At 39.3% G+C, this 17939-nt stretch overlaps 1 protein-coding gene across 1 annotated transcript in view; it reads left to right on the plus strand.

Moving 5' to 3' along the window:
* The first annotated feature begins 694 nt into the window (after positions 1 to 694).
* LOC102939517 (WD repeat and coiled coil containing) overlaps positions 695 to 17939 on the plus strand; it is a 30898-nt gene continuing 13653 nt past the window's right edge. Inside the window, exon 1 of the mRNA XM_007061439.3 lies at positions 695 to 2712. Coding sequence (XP_007061501.2) covers positions 790 to 2712 — 1923 coding nt within the window. The 5' untranslated portion in view covers positions 695 to 789. The remainder of the gene's footprint in view (positions 2713 to 17939) is intronic.

The following is a 17939-nucleotide window of genomic DNA, read 5'->3' on the forward strand; positions in this document are numbered from 1 at the left end:
TGTAGGCTCACAGGCAGAAATGAACACCTGGGAAGACCAAAAGGGAAGTGACATAAATAAATCTGATCCAGAGAAACAAACACTAATTAGATCAGGTGCCCTGGCTTCTAGTTTATGTTGCTTATCTTTTTGTCTCCCCCTCTCTCACATTTCATTTAACCAGTGAGTATGATTGCTTTCTCTTATTTCCCCTTCTAAAGCCCCTTAGGAATCTTTGAAATGTGCTGCATATCAGAGATTGGAATCTGGCCCTTATTCTTAGGATATGTTTAAACTTTACTTTTTCCTTCAAAGACTGTCCGTAAAGAAGTGTCAGGTCATTATTTCATGCTGTAGTTTAATGCCAAGGCTTAACAGCATAGGATCTCTCTTCTCCATTCATTGAAGAAGCCCTTCATTCACTGAAGGTCAAGGTATTAGAGTGTTATTTTTAAATATACTCCCAGCATTTAAGAGTTAAAAATAGGCTACTGAGAAAATGTCAGTGAAGCATACAGTAATTAGCTAAACCTCGTTAGACATCACATGAAGCTGATAACTCCTCCCAGAAAAGAGCATAGCAAAAGCAGCTTTCACCTGGATTTATACTTAGAAGAGCAGCTGGAGAGTCACAGTGTGAAGGAGTTTGCATTTCAGGCTCCTTGCTTATTAGAAAAAAAATCAGCTTGATTCACCTACAGGGAAACAAGTCAACAGCCGAGGGACACATTTTCCTTATCAAGATGCTCAAATGAATCCTATGGATTTTTTACTTTGGAACAATCACCTCTAGGGAGGAAGTTTAAAAGGATGGAGTTGGGAAAGGCAAAACTTCTAAGAACTGGCCTTAATGCCCTGCATCAGGCCATACACCCTGTGCATGGAATTGCCTGGACAGATGGGAAGCAAGTGGCACTGACTGCTTTACATTTGCATCATGGAGAACTCAAGTTTGGTGACTCAAGTGTAATTGGTCAGTTTGAACATGTTCATGGACTTTACTGGGGCTCCTATTGTGCTGCAGACACACCAGCTCTGCTTGCTGTTCAGCATAAAAAACACGTCACTGTTTGGCAGCTGAGCTATAACATTTTGGAAAAGAAAAAGCTCCTGGTTTCTCAGACTTGTGAAATTGGAGAGCCATTCCCAATGCTTCCCCAGGGCTGTGCGTGGCATCCCAAGAAGGATATTTTGGCTGTGCTTACTAAACGGGACGCCTCCGTTTTACACGCTGTTCGTTCTGATAACTCCAGGGTTAAGGCGGATATCAAAAGTAGTGGTCTCATCCACTGCGCTTGTTGGACTAAGGAAGGCAATCGCTTGGTAGTTGCTATAGGCAGTGCCCTTCATTCCTACATATGGGATGATACTCAGAAAGCTTTAAATGCTTGCTTCTTTTGCCCAGTATTTGATGTGGGCAGTTATATCTGTGCTATAGAAGCTACTTTAGACTTCCAAATTGCTGTAGCCACAGAGCTTCCATTAGATAAGATCTGCGGCTTAAATGCAGGCATTACTTTTGATGTGCCATCTGGTACGGAAACAGGTTCTTTAACTTCACAATCTACTCTGGCACTTGGGGATGAGGAATACTCCATGGACCTAAGAAGAAAGTCGACAGATTCAGAAAAATCAGTGGCTGTTGATTCAGTCGCTTCTTCTTCATCAGGTCCTGTGGATTTGACCCATATCCTTGCAAACCGTCGGAGATCTGATCCCAGTCCTCTCATTCCTCTGAGACACAAGGACTATGTCCCAGGAAACAATCAGGACTCTTCGTACCTGATCTTGGTAACTTTTGAAAGAAAGGTAACGACCACCCGAAAAGTCAGCATCCCAGGCATTCTGGTCCCTGATATAATAGCTTTTGACCCTAGAGCTCAGATTGTGGCAGTAGCCTCCAATACTTGTAACATTGTTTTGGTTTATTCGGTAACCTCTTCCTGCATGCCCAATATTCAACAAATCCAATTGGAGAAAAGTGAAAGACCAAAGGGTTTGTGCTTCTTGACAGATAAACTCTTGTTGATTTTGATTGGAAAGCAGAAATTCACTGACCCTGCTCTCATTCCATCTTCAAGTTCAGAAAGGTACATTATTCGTTTAATGATCAAAGAATTAATATTTGAAGAAGATTTTTCAGCACCATCTCATGCCACCCAGAATCTGCTTTCTAATTTTGAATCCTCCATGAATACTCTTGGAAAACGGAAGTTCTTTGAAAATCTTGCCATGGAAGATCAACCCTTGAGCAGGGAGCTGTTAATACCAGGTAGCACTATCATTCAATCCCCTAGTGGCAGGAGAAAACTCATAGAAGAAGTGAAGAGTCCCAGTTATGAACGAAGCTCATCATCAAGTGTGAGTGACCTTGATGAAAAAAGAGTCTCAGGTGACCCATCCATTGCTTTGGAAATGTTGGATGCTGAGCCAATTAATCGGTCAGTGGCTCCCTTTGGACTTGGGACACCAGCCAGGTTTTCCAACAGACCAGCTTCTCCTAAAGTGCAGCTGGATGTGATTCAAGAAACTTCTATTTCTCCTAAAAATAACAACTTGCCAAGTGAAAAGGGAGCAAGTCACATATCCAGGAATCTAGAGAGACTGTGTGGCAGCTTCACTGAGTTACAGCTGCACCTTTCTGAACTAACAGACTCCACTAAAAATGGAAAGAGGTTATCTTTAGCATACCCATCTTTTCAGGAGCCACCTTTTGTCCACATCACTTATCAGGTAATTTTTTATTAATTTAACATTCTTATCAGGTAGCTTTTTAAAAATTCTCTTTTTAAACATTTTATTTTAAAGAAAGGGGATGTATTTTAATTTTCACAGTCCAATTAGCAGATTTCATCAGAGCTTGACACTCAACTTGATTCAGAGTTGTGAAATAACTTGTTAGCAAAACAATCAATTACATTTCTGCAACCAGTTGGCTGAATTTTATAGGAGATTCTGCATAAGAAATCAGGGTCTTTTCTTCCTTCATTGCTCAGATGTAACTACTACTGAGGCTAATTGGAGTTGCATGCATATATCAAAAAGGAGCACAGAACATTAACAATTATCACTGTACAAAAGGGTTTTGTATTATTTAAGTGTAGATGGCTCCACAAACACTCCCACTGGATGAGACAGCTACTCCCACCAACAAGCCTATGAAGTTCAGATCTGGGTTCAGATTCAAAGTTTGCAGCTAGCCAGTATCTCTGATGGGCTGAAACAAAACTTTGGATCTAGACTTTTGCAAAATTCAGGTGGGAAAGAGCTGAACTTTGCAACTTCGCCCATCTATAATTTAGTTTTTCACTGACAATCTTTACACATCTGGACAGTTTCATTTTTTCAAAAATGTTACCTTTTTAACTTGATTTCTTAAAAAAAAAAAGTGTATGTACCTAACTGCCAATTATTTTATTAACTAATAAGTAATATGCCAAATCATCAAGTCCTTATCTAGACCTTATTCAGACAAAACTTCCATTGATTTCAGTGTGAGTTTTAACTGAGTAAGGACTTCAATATTTGGTTCATTATTTTTATTATTGTTATTTTTGAGACACCCTTCAGTTTAGTATAATAAGAAACTAGATACATTTATTTATATATCTTGCAGCTTTTGAAAATACTTTAGGATCCTTTGGTATGAAAGGCATTATGGAAATATAAGATATTAATTTTTTATTATGTAGTGATATTAAAATTATATATCTCTGGGTCAAATTTGATTCTCAGATGTGTGCGAGTGGTTTCCTGTTACATTAATGAGAGCTATCTGCACATCCAAGGAGAGAATCTTCCTCTACACATCCTGTAAGGAAATGATTACTTGATTCAAACATCATTCATCACATTTTAGAAATTATTTACTTGCCATTTTGGAGTATTACAGTGTGTTGGCACTCTGGGTGAAAGCAAAGTGTTTGATCTCGTTTGGTCAATAATTTAACTTGAATATATTGCATAAACTCCAATACACAAAGAAAAAATACTAGTTTAAATATTTTAGTATTATATTCACCAAAAAAGTAAGCACCTGTGCCTTACAGTGAATTGAAGCTCTTTTGCCTACTGAACATTTACTACCTCATTGTCTTTCAAGAAGCCCCTTCTTTTGGGTTAGAATTAGTGGTGTCAATTCTTTTCCGAATAGAATTTTAGGCTACGGGATCTAGCACCAGCTTAAGATCTGAATTACAAAGTAAGTGCTTGATTGCACAAATAGTAAGAAATATATTTGCTTTTCTTTTAAATCAAAGTGAATTTGGTGCTGGTAAAATGATGCCAGACTGATCCTATTGGAGAATGAATTTCTTTGTTTACGAAAAGAACAGGTTGGTTTCATAGCTCATCCAAAGACAGCACCACATTAAACTAATTCAGAAAAAGAGCCACTTAATGAATGTTTGCAGTGTTGTAGCCATGTTACTCCCAGGATATGAGAGAGACAAAGGTTGGTGAGGTAATATCTTTTATCAGAAGTTGGGCCAACAAAAGATATTATCTCACCCACCTTGTTTCGCCCACTTAATGACTAGGTTTCTTCCACATTTAGGTGTTCTTTGAAGGTCTACCATCTAAGTACTGACCTTGTCTAACCCTTTTCATCTTCTGAGATCTACCAAGATCACAGTATGAGGCCAAAGATAATGAAAAAGAGATTGATGGCAAAGAGACATCCAGACAGACAGAGATATATTTTACCTCAGAGACAGCCAATAATTTTCTCAGAAAATAAATGTTTTGATTAGTTTGGATTCAGACATCTGAGTCTTGTTCCTGCTTCATGAGCTGATTAGCACTCTCTGAGCTCAGAGACCAGCTCAGCCATGGAGTTACAGCCAGGCTCTGTATGCACAGAGCAAAAGGCTCAGGAAATGGCCCTACTGCCTTACGTATAAATACCTTTCTGTGGTAAACATTCTAAATATAGGTAACACTGCAGTACTGGAATACTGTAGTACAGCATTTATTTGTAAGCTTGTCGTTGCAAGGTCTGTGTCTTTGTATGGGTTTGTACAGCACTCACCACAATGTGGGCCCAATCCTGACTGAGGCAGGCATCTGGGCAGTACTGTATTATATTATAAAATACATAAAATAACAACTACCACACAATATAACCATATGGCTACTTAAAAACATAAAAGTAAGGTTTAAATCATTATAAGTAAAAAACAGCAGTAATTAATGACCAATTATCAACTTTATTATGTGACAGTGTTTATATACACCAAACTATTTAGAAAACTATGGTCTAAGATAACTCTGAACCTAAATTATTTAACAATTTCAATTTCTCTTCATAGTAAGTTCCAAAAATGGTATTTGTTTTACTAATGCTATACTAACTGTAAGGAGTCTATGTTCTTTACAGATTTGCCATGACAATACTAACTGTACCTTCTGACAGGTTTCAGAGTAGCAGCCGTGTTAGTCTGTATCCGCAAAAAGAAAAGGAGGACTTGTGGCACCTTAGAGACTAACGAATTTATTTGAGCATAAGCTTTCGTGAGCTACAGCTCACTTCATCAGATGCATTCAGTGGAAAATACAGTGGGGAGATTTACAGACACAGAGAACATAAAACAGTGGGTGTTACCATACACACTGTAACGAGAGTGATCAAGAATGTCATCTTGTCAACTGCTGGAAATGGCCCACCTTGATTATCACTTCAAAAGGTCCCCCCCCACCCCACCCCCGCGCTGGTAATAGCTCACCTTACCTGATCACTCTCGTTACAGTGTGTATGGTAACACCCACTGTTTCATGTTCTCTGTGTATATAAAATCTCCCCACTGTATTTTCCACTACATGCATCCGATGAAGTAAGCTGTAGCTCACGAAAGCTTATGCTCAAATAAATTTGTTAGTCTCTAAGGTGCCACAAGTCCTCCTTTTTCTTTTTGTAACTTCTGACACACTTATGTCTATTCAGTAGTCCCCGGGCTTATATTCTATGTGAACTGTGGACATTAGCGAGTCCATGATCACCAGGGATCCTAGAAATCTGCTTGCCTTGGAAAAATGTGGAATTTGCATTTTTTACAGAGAATCTTTAGTTTTTACATTTTGTGAAAAAATAAAAACATATACAGTGGAACCCCAATTATCTGATCTAATTGGGACCAGGGCCAGAACTGATAATCAAAAATTTGGATAATTAGGAGAATGGACAGGGCTCGGACTGTCAGCCCCATGCAGTGGGACTTCAGCTGTCAAAATTGTAAATATATCAATAACATGTGTTCAACTGATACCTACATATATTGTGGCTAGGGAAGCTAAAGTTCAGCGTTTCATTTTAATTGCAGACAAATGCAGATTTTTATGGTTTTTTTATTGGAGAATTTTGGTTTTTTTTTTTTCCCACTGAAAAGTAGGATCCCCAATGACCACTCACATTTTGGAGCTGTCACAGTTGTAGCTTGTGTAATAGCATTCAGCCATAGAGGTGATGCGATCATTCACCTTGAACAGCATATATTTAGGCTTGGAACTATTAGATTTTTATCAGTAAATGCTGGTAAACATCAATTTCACTGTACACATACAGACAAAAAATATTTCCATTGATAATAATCAAAATGTACAGACAGACAAAGTCAGAAAAATGTGGCTTGTGAACTGATTAGAGTTTCATTTAAGGATATTTACTTTGTATATTTTGACATGATATTGACAATTTGTGTTTTAACAGCTATAAAGCTTTAACTTTTCAAATCTCAATATCTACTGTCATTAAATAATTGTTGTCTGACCATCGGTTGTCTTGTCTGACCCCTCCCCATAATTTCCTGTGAAAATGCAAATTAATAACAATATTTTAAAACCTTTAAAATAAGCATCAATATTATCTGTCAAAAGTACAAAAAAAAATCTAATTCTGCCAGGCCTTCATATATTATTGCAGCTGCATCATGTAGAGATGAATGGTTTTGTGAGTATTGTGGGAGGGCAGGCAGAGAGACTCAGTCACAGGCTTTTATTAAATAAATAAAAAAAGTAAATAAAAGTAAAATAATGTGGTATAGATTTGTTTCTGAGTGCTTTTTGCAACTAGATATTTTATCACTCAGTTTCTCTCTAGAAAAAAAGAACAAGTAATTAGCCACATTCAGAAACTAATTACAGTAGGAAATTGGACCATCAGGATTCCACGTGATTGCCATTTAGACAAACCTCACTAACAGGGATAAGATTCATCTGCTGAAACTTGAAGAATACTGTTAAGCTCAAATTTTGTTCATGAGCAGTATTGTGTCAGAAATAGGTATCACTGACAGGGTATATCACAAAATTAAACAGAAAACCAAATGCATTTTGGATTATTAGTCGTCATGATTTCCCACTTAACAATCACTGATAGTGTATAGAATTCAATTTATATTTGCATAAGCACCCTTCAGACACTGTACATGTACGCTGACCTGATCAATTATAAAATAAAGAGAAAAGCAAGGTTTTACAGTAAATTAGGAGATGAGTGTAGGGCATTCCAGGTAGATGGGAACAACAACAACAAAACCTGGGACATGATCATACACAATAGTGGGAAGGCAAGGACAGAAGATAGATAGGAGACCAAGGTTAGAGGAGTAAAGTGAATGAGCTAAGGAATAGGTATACAGTATTAGGCAAGAGAGATTGGCGGTAGTAAATTAATCTCTTTATTGGTAATAAAGTCTCAAGGCTTTTTGAACATGGCACCCAAATTTCCATCTCCATCAACTCTAAGGGCATGATCCTGCAAGATGTTCAGGTTGGAAAGGGTACATGAGGTGCTGAGTACCATCTACTCCTAATGCAGTCAGTGGATATATCTCACTAGAAGAGCTCAGCACCTTGACATATAGGATACCAAGCTATCTATATTCCTGTCTTGACTGTTAGATCCAAGCTACACGATAATAACCCGATTAATGAATACATCAGAGACTGAAGACTCTCTTTTGGTAAGAAGAAAAGGAGTACTTGTGGCACCTTAGAGACTAACCAATTTATTTGAGTACAAGCTTTCGGATCCAATGAAGTGAGCTGTAGCTCACGAAAGCTTATGCTCAAATAAATTGGTTAGTCTCTAAGGTGCTACAAGTACTCCTTTTCTTTTTGCGAATACAGATTAACACGGCTGCTACTCTGAAACCTGTCTTTTGGTAAGATGGCCCTCTTTTGCCCCCAAGTTTCTGACTCAGCTATCACTTTCCTTAACTCAGGCCTTAACTTTGCTTCCAAAGCAAGAAATCTCAGAGTCATCTTTAATCGCCAACATTACTTTACTTTCTACATCTCCCTTGTCTGTACTTCAGCTTATCACCAGTTTCAGAACATTATCAGAATTTGTCCTTACCATGTCCTCTCTGCTTTTGCTTACATCCTTATCCATGCATTAATCACCTCCTATCTTGACTACTGCAGTTCCATTTTTTATGGTCTTCCTAAATCTCTGCTCTCTAAACTTCAGGCTGCCTGACTAGTCTGTCACTCCAGGAAGCAGAGTCAGATCACCTTTATCTTCCATCATTTTCATGGCTTCCTTTCTATTCCTCAATCCAATTCAAAATTGCCCTCCTGATTATCAAAATGGCTCATGGATTTACTACAGCTGGAAGAAATGGAGGAAGGAACGAGGCTGTAGGTAGATCGGAGAGAATGAAGCACATTTTTTGCCTTTAAGAAAAAAAAGAATGTTTTCTGCATTACATAGCATGTTTCTATATACACAGATTCTGCCACTCTTAGTGACACTAAGGAGTATGTACACACGAGATGCCCCATGGACTTTAATGGGATCCTTGGTGGAATAAGGCACTATTCAAAGTGAGTGAGAGTATCAGAATCTGGTCCATAGATAGTAAGTCGGGCTACCCACAACTCTGAGTGGACAGTGTACTCTGATTTGCACCACTATCTTATCAGTAGCTGGTCTTAAATTCATAGAGATGATCTTTGTACCAAGGTGAATGAATGTGGGTAGTACAGGGGGATGTACAAGATTAAAATGAAGCAAAAGGGTTAAGAAGAGGAAAGGATAGAGTTGAAGATATTGGCAGACTGATGGGTGGGGATAAAATATGTTGTTTACTTATAGTACAAACAGATTGTATAAAGCATCTAATCCAAGGGCTTTTAAAAACCTATTTGCTCTTTGCTTTAGTAAACAATTTTCCGCCCATAAATATAGTAGCTCACATGTTACAAATAGATAGCATGGACTAGACCACTGTAGCCTCCCAGCCATGTGTTGGAACACAGTTACTGCTAGTGCATTTCAAGCCCTCATCTGAAAATGACCTTAGAATTTTCATATATTTAGTACACCACTTTTCTTCAATTTTCTTACAAGATTTCTTGAGGTTTGATTGTATTCATACTTCAATATCTGATTATGGTCTCTCACTTGATTTGCACTTTTGAATAATGTTATCTTCTGAATAATAAAGTCTGACTAACCTGACTAACCTGCATTTTTCAAAACAAGAAAGAATTTGAGATAATAGTTTTTCCTCAAGACCTCAGAAGGTTTGGTGAAAGAAACTCATAAATGGAAGAGACCAATATGACTCAGAAAATAAAGAATCTTACTGTGATAGGACCATGCCCTGTCACTGAAAGGGGGAAGACAGTAACAAAGAATGATCATTAATCATAAAATCATAGAACTGTAGGCTGGCAGGGACCTCGAGAGGTCATCTACTCCAGTCCCCCGCACACATGGCAGGAATAGGTATTCAGGGCCGGATTAACTTTTTGTGGGCCCGGCACCAAACATATTTGTGGGCCCCCCTGGGGAATGAAGGGGCCGGGGCAAGAGCCCAGCCGATAGGGTGGATTTGATTTAAATCATTATTTAAATCACTAGTCAGGGAGACTCGATTTAATCATGGTTTTCTACATAAAAGTGCATTCTTGTTGGTTGTTATAATCTTAATACATTTTCTTCACAACTCAGAGATAGATGTAGGTTTCATTTTTAGAAGGTACACACTATACATTTTTAAACAGTGATTTATTTTGAAAACTTTTCAGATGAGTTTTACAGCTATATCAGAAAATGAATGATTGTTTGGTTATTTCATTTACCAAAGATAATTGAAGCAGATATTTATGAAGTCATTGGTAGGTGAACTATCTCCAGCTCAACAGGTTAATCATTAATATTTGGAGGATTTTCTTGCCAGGCTGTATTAGGAGGAGAACATCACCAGACAGACATTTAAATTGTTTTATTTAACTAAAACAACAACGTTAAGTATTCTTGATATTTTTTCTTCAACAACAAACATAATATTTTAACAAAAAAGCATATGTCCCTCGCCTCTCACATTTATCTCCAGACTTTTTCTCCTTGTCCAGGTCTATTCCTCCCCCAACAATCTTCTATTCATTGAACTTTTTGAAACTTTTCACTTTTAAAGAGAGGTAAGGGATTGACTCTGTTACAAAAATTTGCAGAGGGACAACAGAGTTGAGGTCTGTTATTTCTCACCTCTATATATTATTTATTTACTTAAAACATTTTTGCTGTTAACAAGCATATTACCTCTGGAGACACAAATCCACAGTTTGAGAACTGCAAAACTAAGCTTCTCTGATGGTATCTTTTAGACTGAGCACTGAGTCCCATTGGGTAGATAGAAAGATTAACATAAATAATCTATACGGAAGCCTGTGGAACCCCATAAGATTGTGTCCCTAATCCATGAACTATTAGAACTCATTTACAAAACTTTTCTTAAACATTACATGAATATATTGTCTCATACTATAGAATTAGAATTTATAATCCCTATTCCATGATGAGATATAATGTATCTTAATTAAAACTATCTTTAGATAGGTGTTTTTCCCTCAAAAATCCAATTTAAATAAAAAAATCTGATTTTTTAATTTTTTTAAAAAGTCATTGATTTTTATCCCCCCCCCGCCCCTGCCCACATAGAGCGGGTACCTACCTTCTTCTTGGTTCTAGCCCATTCTCTTTGTCTGTCCATGCACTGAGATGAGGGTGGGGGTGCAGGGTCTGGGAGGAAGTTAGGGTGCAGGAGCAGGCTGAGGGTTGGGGTGCAGGTTCTGGCCAGGAGCTAGGGTGAGGGAAGGGGCTCAGGGTTGGGGCAGGAGGTTGGGGTGTGGAGCACTTACGTGGGGCAGCTCCCATTTGGTGCAAGGGGTGCAGGTGGGAATGTGGGGAGGAGGGCAGGAGCTTCCGTTTGGTGCTCAGGGTGGGGATGTGGAGGGGTGCTGGAGTCAGGGCATGAGGTGTCAGGGGGCTGGGTATGTGTGGGCGGTGCAGAAGTCAGGACTGGGGGTGTGTGAGAGGGGTGCAGGAGTCAGGGCAGAGGGCTGGGGGTTGTGGGAGTGCTCCCAGCCCCCTGCCCTAAGCGGCTCACAGCAGGGTGCTGGAGGGGGTATACCCTGATTCCACCCCCTTCCCCAAGGCCACACCCCTGCCTCTTCTCCACCTCCTTCCCCAGCAGTGAGTGCACTGTGGCTCTGCTCCTCCCCCTCCCTCGCGCAGGTGATCAGCTATTCGGTGGCAGGGAGAGGAAGGGAGGGAGGGAGAGGGGGAGGACTAGGAAAGCGGCATGCTGGGAGAAGAGGTGGGGAAGGGGGAACTTGGCTGCCGGTGGAGCCAGCTCTGCAGCAGGAGCCGGCAGGACCAAGCTTCTGCCTGCTGCCCCCGCTGCAGAGAGCGGTGGGTGGGGGGCGTAGAAGAGCAGGCCTGGCCGGGGCCCCTTTAGACCGTGGGCCCGGCGCCATGGTAAATCCAGTATTGTAGGCATTATCTAGACCATGCCTGACAGGTGTTTGTCTAACCTGCTCTTAAAAATCTCCAATGATGGAAATTCCACAACCTCACTGGGCAATTTATTCCCGTGCTTAACCACCCTGACAGTTAGGAAATTTTTCCTAATGTCCAACCTAAACCACCCTTGCTTCAAATTAAGCCCATTGCTTGTTGTCCTATCCTCAGTGGTTAAGAACATTTTTTTCCCCTCCTCCTTGTAACAACCTCTTATGTACTTGAAAACTGTTATGACTCCACCTCAGTCTTCTCTTCTCCAGACTAAACAAACAAATTTTTTCAATCTTCCCTCATAGGTAATGTTTTCTAGACCTTTAATCATTTTGTTGCTCTTCTCTCCAATTTGTCCACATCTTTCCTGAAATGTGGTGCCCAGAACTGGACACAATATTCCAGTTGACGCCTAATCAGCGCGGAGTAGAGCGGAATAATTACTTCTTGTGTCTTGCTTAAAACACTCCTGTTAATACATCCCAGAATGATGTTCGCTTTTTTTGCAACAGTGTTATACAGTTGACTCATATTTAGCTTGTGGTCCACTATGACCCCCAGATCCCTTTCCTCAGTACTCCTACCTAGGCAGTCATTTCCCATTTTAGATGTGTACAACTGATTGTTCCTTCCTAAGTGGAGTATTTTGCATTTGTCCTTATTGAATTTCATCCTATTTACTTCAGACTATTTCTCCAGTTTGTCAAGATCATTTTGAATTTTAATCCTATCCTCCAAAACACTTGCAACCCCTCCCAGCTTGGTATCATCCATAAACTTTATAAGTGTACTCCTGTATGCCATTATCTAAATCAGAATTGATCCCTGTGGGACCCCACTCAATATGCCCTTCCAGCTTGACTGTGAATCACTGATAACTACTCTCTGAGGATGGGTTTCCAACCAGTTATGCACCCATTTTATAGTAATTCCATCTAGGTTGTGTTTCCCTAGTTTGTTTATCACAAGGTCATGCGAGACAGTATCAAAAGCCTTAAAGTCAAGATTAGGGCTGTCGATTAATTGCAGTTAACTCACGTCATTAACTAAAAAAATTAATCGTGATTAATTGCACTGTTAACCAATAGAATACCAATTGAAAATTATTAAATATTTTGGACGCTTTTCTACATTTTCTAATATATTGATTTCAATTACAACACAGAATAGAAAGTGTACAGTGCTCACTTTATATTATTATTTTTATTACAAATATTTTCACTGTAAAAATGATAAACAAAGAAATACTGAATTGATAAACAATGATTAAATGATAAACAATTTAAATACTTTTCAATTCACCTCATACAAGTACCATAATGCAATATCTTTATCATGAAAGTGCAACTTACAAATGTAGATTTATTTTTGTTACATAACTGCACTCAAAAAACCAAAACAATGTAAAACTTTAGAGCCTTCAAGCCTACTCAGTCCTACTTCTGGTTCAGCGAATCGCTAAGACAAACAAATTTGTTTACATTTACAGGACCTAATGCTGCCTGCTTCTTATTTACAATGTCACCTAAAAGAGGGAACAGGCATTTACATGGCACTTTTGTATCCAGCGTTGCAAGGAATTTATATGCTAAACATTTGTATACCCCTTCATGCTTCGGACACCATTCCAGAGGACATGCTTCCATGCTGATGACGCTCATTTAAAAAAAGGCGTTAATTAAATTTGTGACTGCACTCCTTGGGGGAGAATTGTATTTCTCCTGCTCTGTTTTACCCACATTCTGCCATATATTTCATGTTATAGCAGTCTTGGATGATGACCCAACACATGTTTGTTTTAAGAACACTTTCACTTCAGATTTGACAAAATGCAAAGAAGGTACCAATGTGAGATTTCTAAAGATAGCTACTGCACTTGACCCAAGATTTAAGAATCTGAAGTGCCTTCCAAAATCTGAGAGGGACGAGGTGTGGAGCATGCTTTCAGAAGTCTTAAAAGAGCAACAGTCGATTCGGAATCTACAGAATCCGAACAGCCAAAAAAGAAAATCAACCTTCTGCTGTTGGCATCTGACTCAGATGATGAAAATGAATATGCATCGCTCTGCACTGCTTTGGATTGTTATCGAGCAGAAAGCATCATCAGTATGGATGCATGTACTCTTGCATGGTTGAAGCATGAAGGGACATATGAATCTTTAGCGCATCTGGCACATAAATATCTTGCGATGCCAGCTACAACTGTGCCATGTAAACACCTATTGTCACTTTCAGGTAACATGATAAACAAGAAGCAGGCAGCATTATCTCCTGCAAATGTAAACAAACATGTTTGTCTGAGCAATTGGCTGAACAAGAAGTAGGACTGAGTGGACATGCAGGCTCTAAAATTTTTAATTGTTTTATTTTTGACTGCAGTTATTTTTTGTACATAACTGTACATTTGTAAGTTCAACTTTCATGATAAAGAGATTGCACTACATTATTTCTATTAGGTGAATTGAAAAATACTATTTCTTTTGTTTTTTACTGTGCAAATATTTGTAATAAAAATAATAATATAAAGTGAGCACTGTACACTTTGTATTCTGTGTGGTAATTGAAATCAATATATTTGAAAATGTAGAAAACACCCAAAAATAATTAAATAAATGGTATTCTATTATTATTTAACAGTGCAATTAATCAGTTTTTTAATCAGTTTACAGCCCTAGTCAAGATATATCACATCTACCATAGTATAAATGTAGCATTTCAACTTTTTCCTATCACGTACATTACAAATTTACCTGTTCAGGAAGGCTCAGTGAAGCAGAACCCAGGACTGCAGTAGAAAACCTTTAGCTGCTGAGTTTCTGGAAAGCTGCCAAGAAAGGGAGAAAAATAAGGTAGAATAACAATAGCTCTTTGGGAAGTGGCAGGAAAATTAGTGTTGCCAACTTTTTTGATTTTATTGTGAGTCTCGCGCTATTTGATGTTTTACTTAAAGCTTCAGCTCACTGAGGCATGTGATTACATGAAATTCTCAGCTTTCATTTTAAAAAAAAGTTTTCTAGCCCTCATGGTTGCAGAGAAAAGCTTGAACATGTGACTTGAGGGTACCCTAAAGGTTCAAAAACAAAAAGAAAAAACATCCAATCCATATTTTAAAATCTTGTGATTGTTAAGGCAGCTTTGTGATTTTTGGGTCCTGACTCATGAGTTTGGAAAGTTTGGGTTGGCAATACTGAGACTGGCTGGCTACAAGCTATGTGACCCTTTTACAAAGCTGTAAAATCTGGTGGCTGCAACAGATGAGGGAAAGGCTTGCTCATGTTGCCAGATTCTTGTTGAGGGAGTGCTGGAATCAGATACATTATAGGAAGTTGGCCAAAAGAAGCTGGGCAGATAATATCCACTTGAGTATCTGGAAATATTTGTCACTTCTGTGTACGTATCCCCTTGGTCCTCCAATAAACTGTTTATGGATAAAGCAGTTTACAGTAAAGACTTTTAAACTGAAAACTACAAGCCCTTTTAGCCCACTAGAGAGCGCAATACATCAGAATCAGAGATACAGCTTCTAGGAGCAGACAGTGAAACTTGATGGAGTTGGAGGAAGAATGATCTTGGGGTTAAAGCACAAGGGTGGGAGGCATGAGATCTTGGTTCTATTCCCTACGCTGCTACAAATTACCTCTATGGGCTTCAGTAAATCACTTAATTTCTCTGTGCCTTGGTTTCCTCATCTATAAAATGGGAATAATAATCAAGTACCTCTCAAGAATGTTATGAGGCTAAATTGATTAATGTATGTAAAGCATTATGTGTTCCTCAAAGAAAAGGTGCATTATTGTTACTTAAACTAAATGATAAATCGGAAGAGGCTGAAATAAATTGGAGCAATTAAAAACAGAGGAAGACCCATGATCTAACAGAATTCTCCAACAGTCAGACATAAAATGTAACAGATATTAATTTATCTCAATAAACAGGAAAAGTGCCTGACCACTTGAGAGAGACTAATGTGACACTAATATTTAAAAGCAGTGAAAGGAAAAGAACTGTGAAACTAAAGATCTGGATTTCTGAAATCTGTACAAGGAAAAAATGTAAAATCATGGGTAGAAATAAGATAAAGGATCTTGGACAGAACAGACTGGTCTAAGACAGTCCATGTGGTTTTATAAAGAGTAGGTCATACTATAAAATTGTGATTCACTTATTGCGGGAGGCTACAATAAGAGCTGGCAGGATTAAGCAAAAAACTTAATGCACCAAATTCATCCCTAACATAACTTTACTAATTATAATCAGCTGATTTGTAGTCAATTGAGATGGATCTGGGATTAATTTGTCTTGATCATACTTGACTTGAAGATAACTAGTATGAAGAAATGGGCCTGCACTACATCCAAACCCCCTCAAATTCTATGAAGGATAACCTTTGGGTCAGAATTTTTCAGCTCAGGCCCATCATTGTTTATAAGTTATTGATGCAAGAGCAAATCAGACAACATTTTGTTGTTTCTACCAGTATTCTGGCAAAATGTGGCAGTGTTTGGATGGTACAAGCTCATAAGAACAACAACAAAAAAAATCACTTTGCTTTTGTGCACAAATATCTGCATATGCAAATATAAATTTTTTGAATCATAGAATATCAGGGTTGGAAGGGACCTCAGGAGGTCATCTAGTCCAACCCCCTGCTCAAAGCAGGACCAACCACAACTAAATCATCCCAGCCAGGGCTTTGTCAAGCCTGACCTTAAAAACTTCAAAGGAAGGAGATTCCACTACTTCCCTAGGTAACGCATTCCAGTGCTTCACCACCCTCCTAGTGAAAAAGATTTCCTAATATCCAACCTCAACCTCCCCTACTGCAACTTGAGACCATTACTCCTTTTTCTATCATCTGCTACCCCTGAGAACAGTCTAGATCCATTCTCTTTGGAACCCCCTTTCAGGTAGTTGAAAACAGCTATCAAATCCCCCCTCATTCTTCTCTTCCGCAGAATAAACAATCCCAGTTCCCTCAGCCTCTCCTCATAAGTCATGTGTTCCAGTCCCCTAATAATTTTTGTTGCCCTCCACTGGCCACTTTCCAATTTTTTCACATCCTTCTTGTAGTGTGGGGCCCAAAACTGGACACAGTACTCCAGATGAGGCCTCACCAATGTCGAATAAAGGGGAACGATCACATTCCTCGATCTGCTGGTAATGCCCCTACTTATACAGTCCAAAATGCCATTGGCCTTCTTGGCAACAAGGCACACTGTTGACTCATATCCAGCTTCTTGTCCACTGTAACCCCCTAGGTCCTTTTCTGCAGACCTGCTGCCTAGCCATTCAGTCCCTAGTCTGTAGCGGTGCATGGGATTCTTCGGTCCTAAGTGCAGGATTCTGCACTTGTCCTTGTTGAACCTCATCAGATTTCTTTTGGCCCAATCCTCTAATTTGTCTAGGGCCCTCTGTATCCTATCCCTACCTTCCAGCATATTTACCTCTCCTCCCAGTTTAGTGTCATCTGCAAACTTGCTGAAGGTGCAATCCACGCCATCCTCCAGATCATTAATGAAGATATTGAACAAAACCGGCCCCAGGACCGACCCTTGGGGAACTCCACTTGATACCAGCTGCCAACTAGACATGGAGCCATTGATCACTACACGTTGAGCCCGACAATCTAGCCAGCTTTCTATCCACCTTGTAGTCCATTCATCCAGCCCATACTTCTTTAACTTGCTGGCAAGAATACTGTGGGAGACCGCGTCAAATACTTTGCTAAAGTCAAGGAATAACATGTCCACTGCTTTCCCCTCATCCACAGAGCCAGTTATCTCATCATAGAAGGCAATTAGATTAGTCAGGCATGACTTGCCTTTGGTGAATCCATGCTGACTGTTCCTGATCACTTTCCTCTCCTCTAAGTGCTTCAGAATTGATTCCTTGAGGACCTGCTCCATGATTTTTCCAGGGACTGAGGTGAGGCTGACTGGCCTGTAGTTCCCAGGATCCTCCTCCTTCCCTTTTTTAAAGATGGGCACTACATTAGCCTTTTTCCAGTCGTCCAGGATCTCTCCTGATTGCCATGAGTTTTCAAAGATAATGGCCAATGGCTCTGCAATCACATCCACCAACTCCTTTAGCACTCTTGTTGCTAACATACCTGAAGAAACCCTTCTTGTTACTCTTAACATCTCTTGCTCGCTGCAACTCC

The sequence above is a fragment of the Chelonia mydas genome, chromosome 3 (genome assembly GCF_015237465.2).
Source record: "Chelonia mydas isolate rCheMyd1 chromosome 3, rCheMyd1.pri.v2, whole genome shotgun sequence".
NCBI lineage: Eukaryota > Metazoa > Chordata > Testudines > Cheloniidae > Chelonia > Chelonia mydas.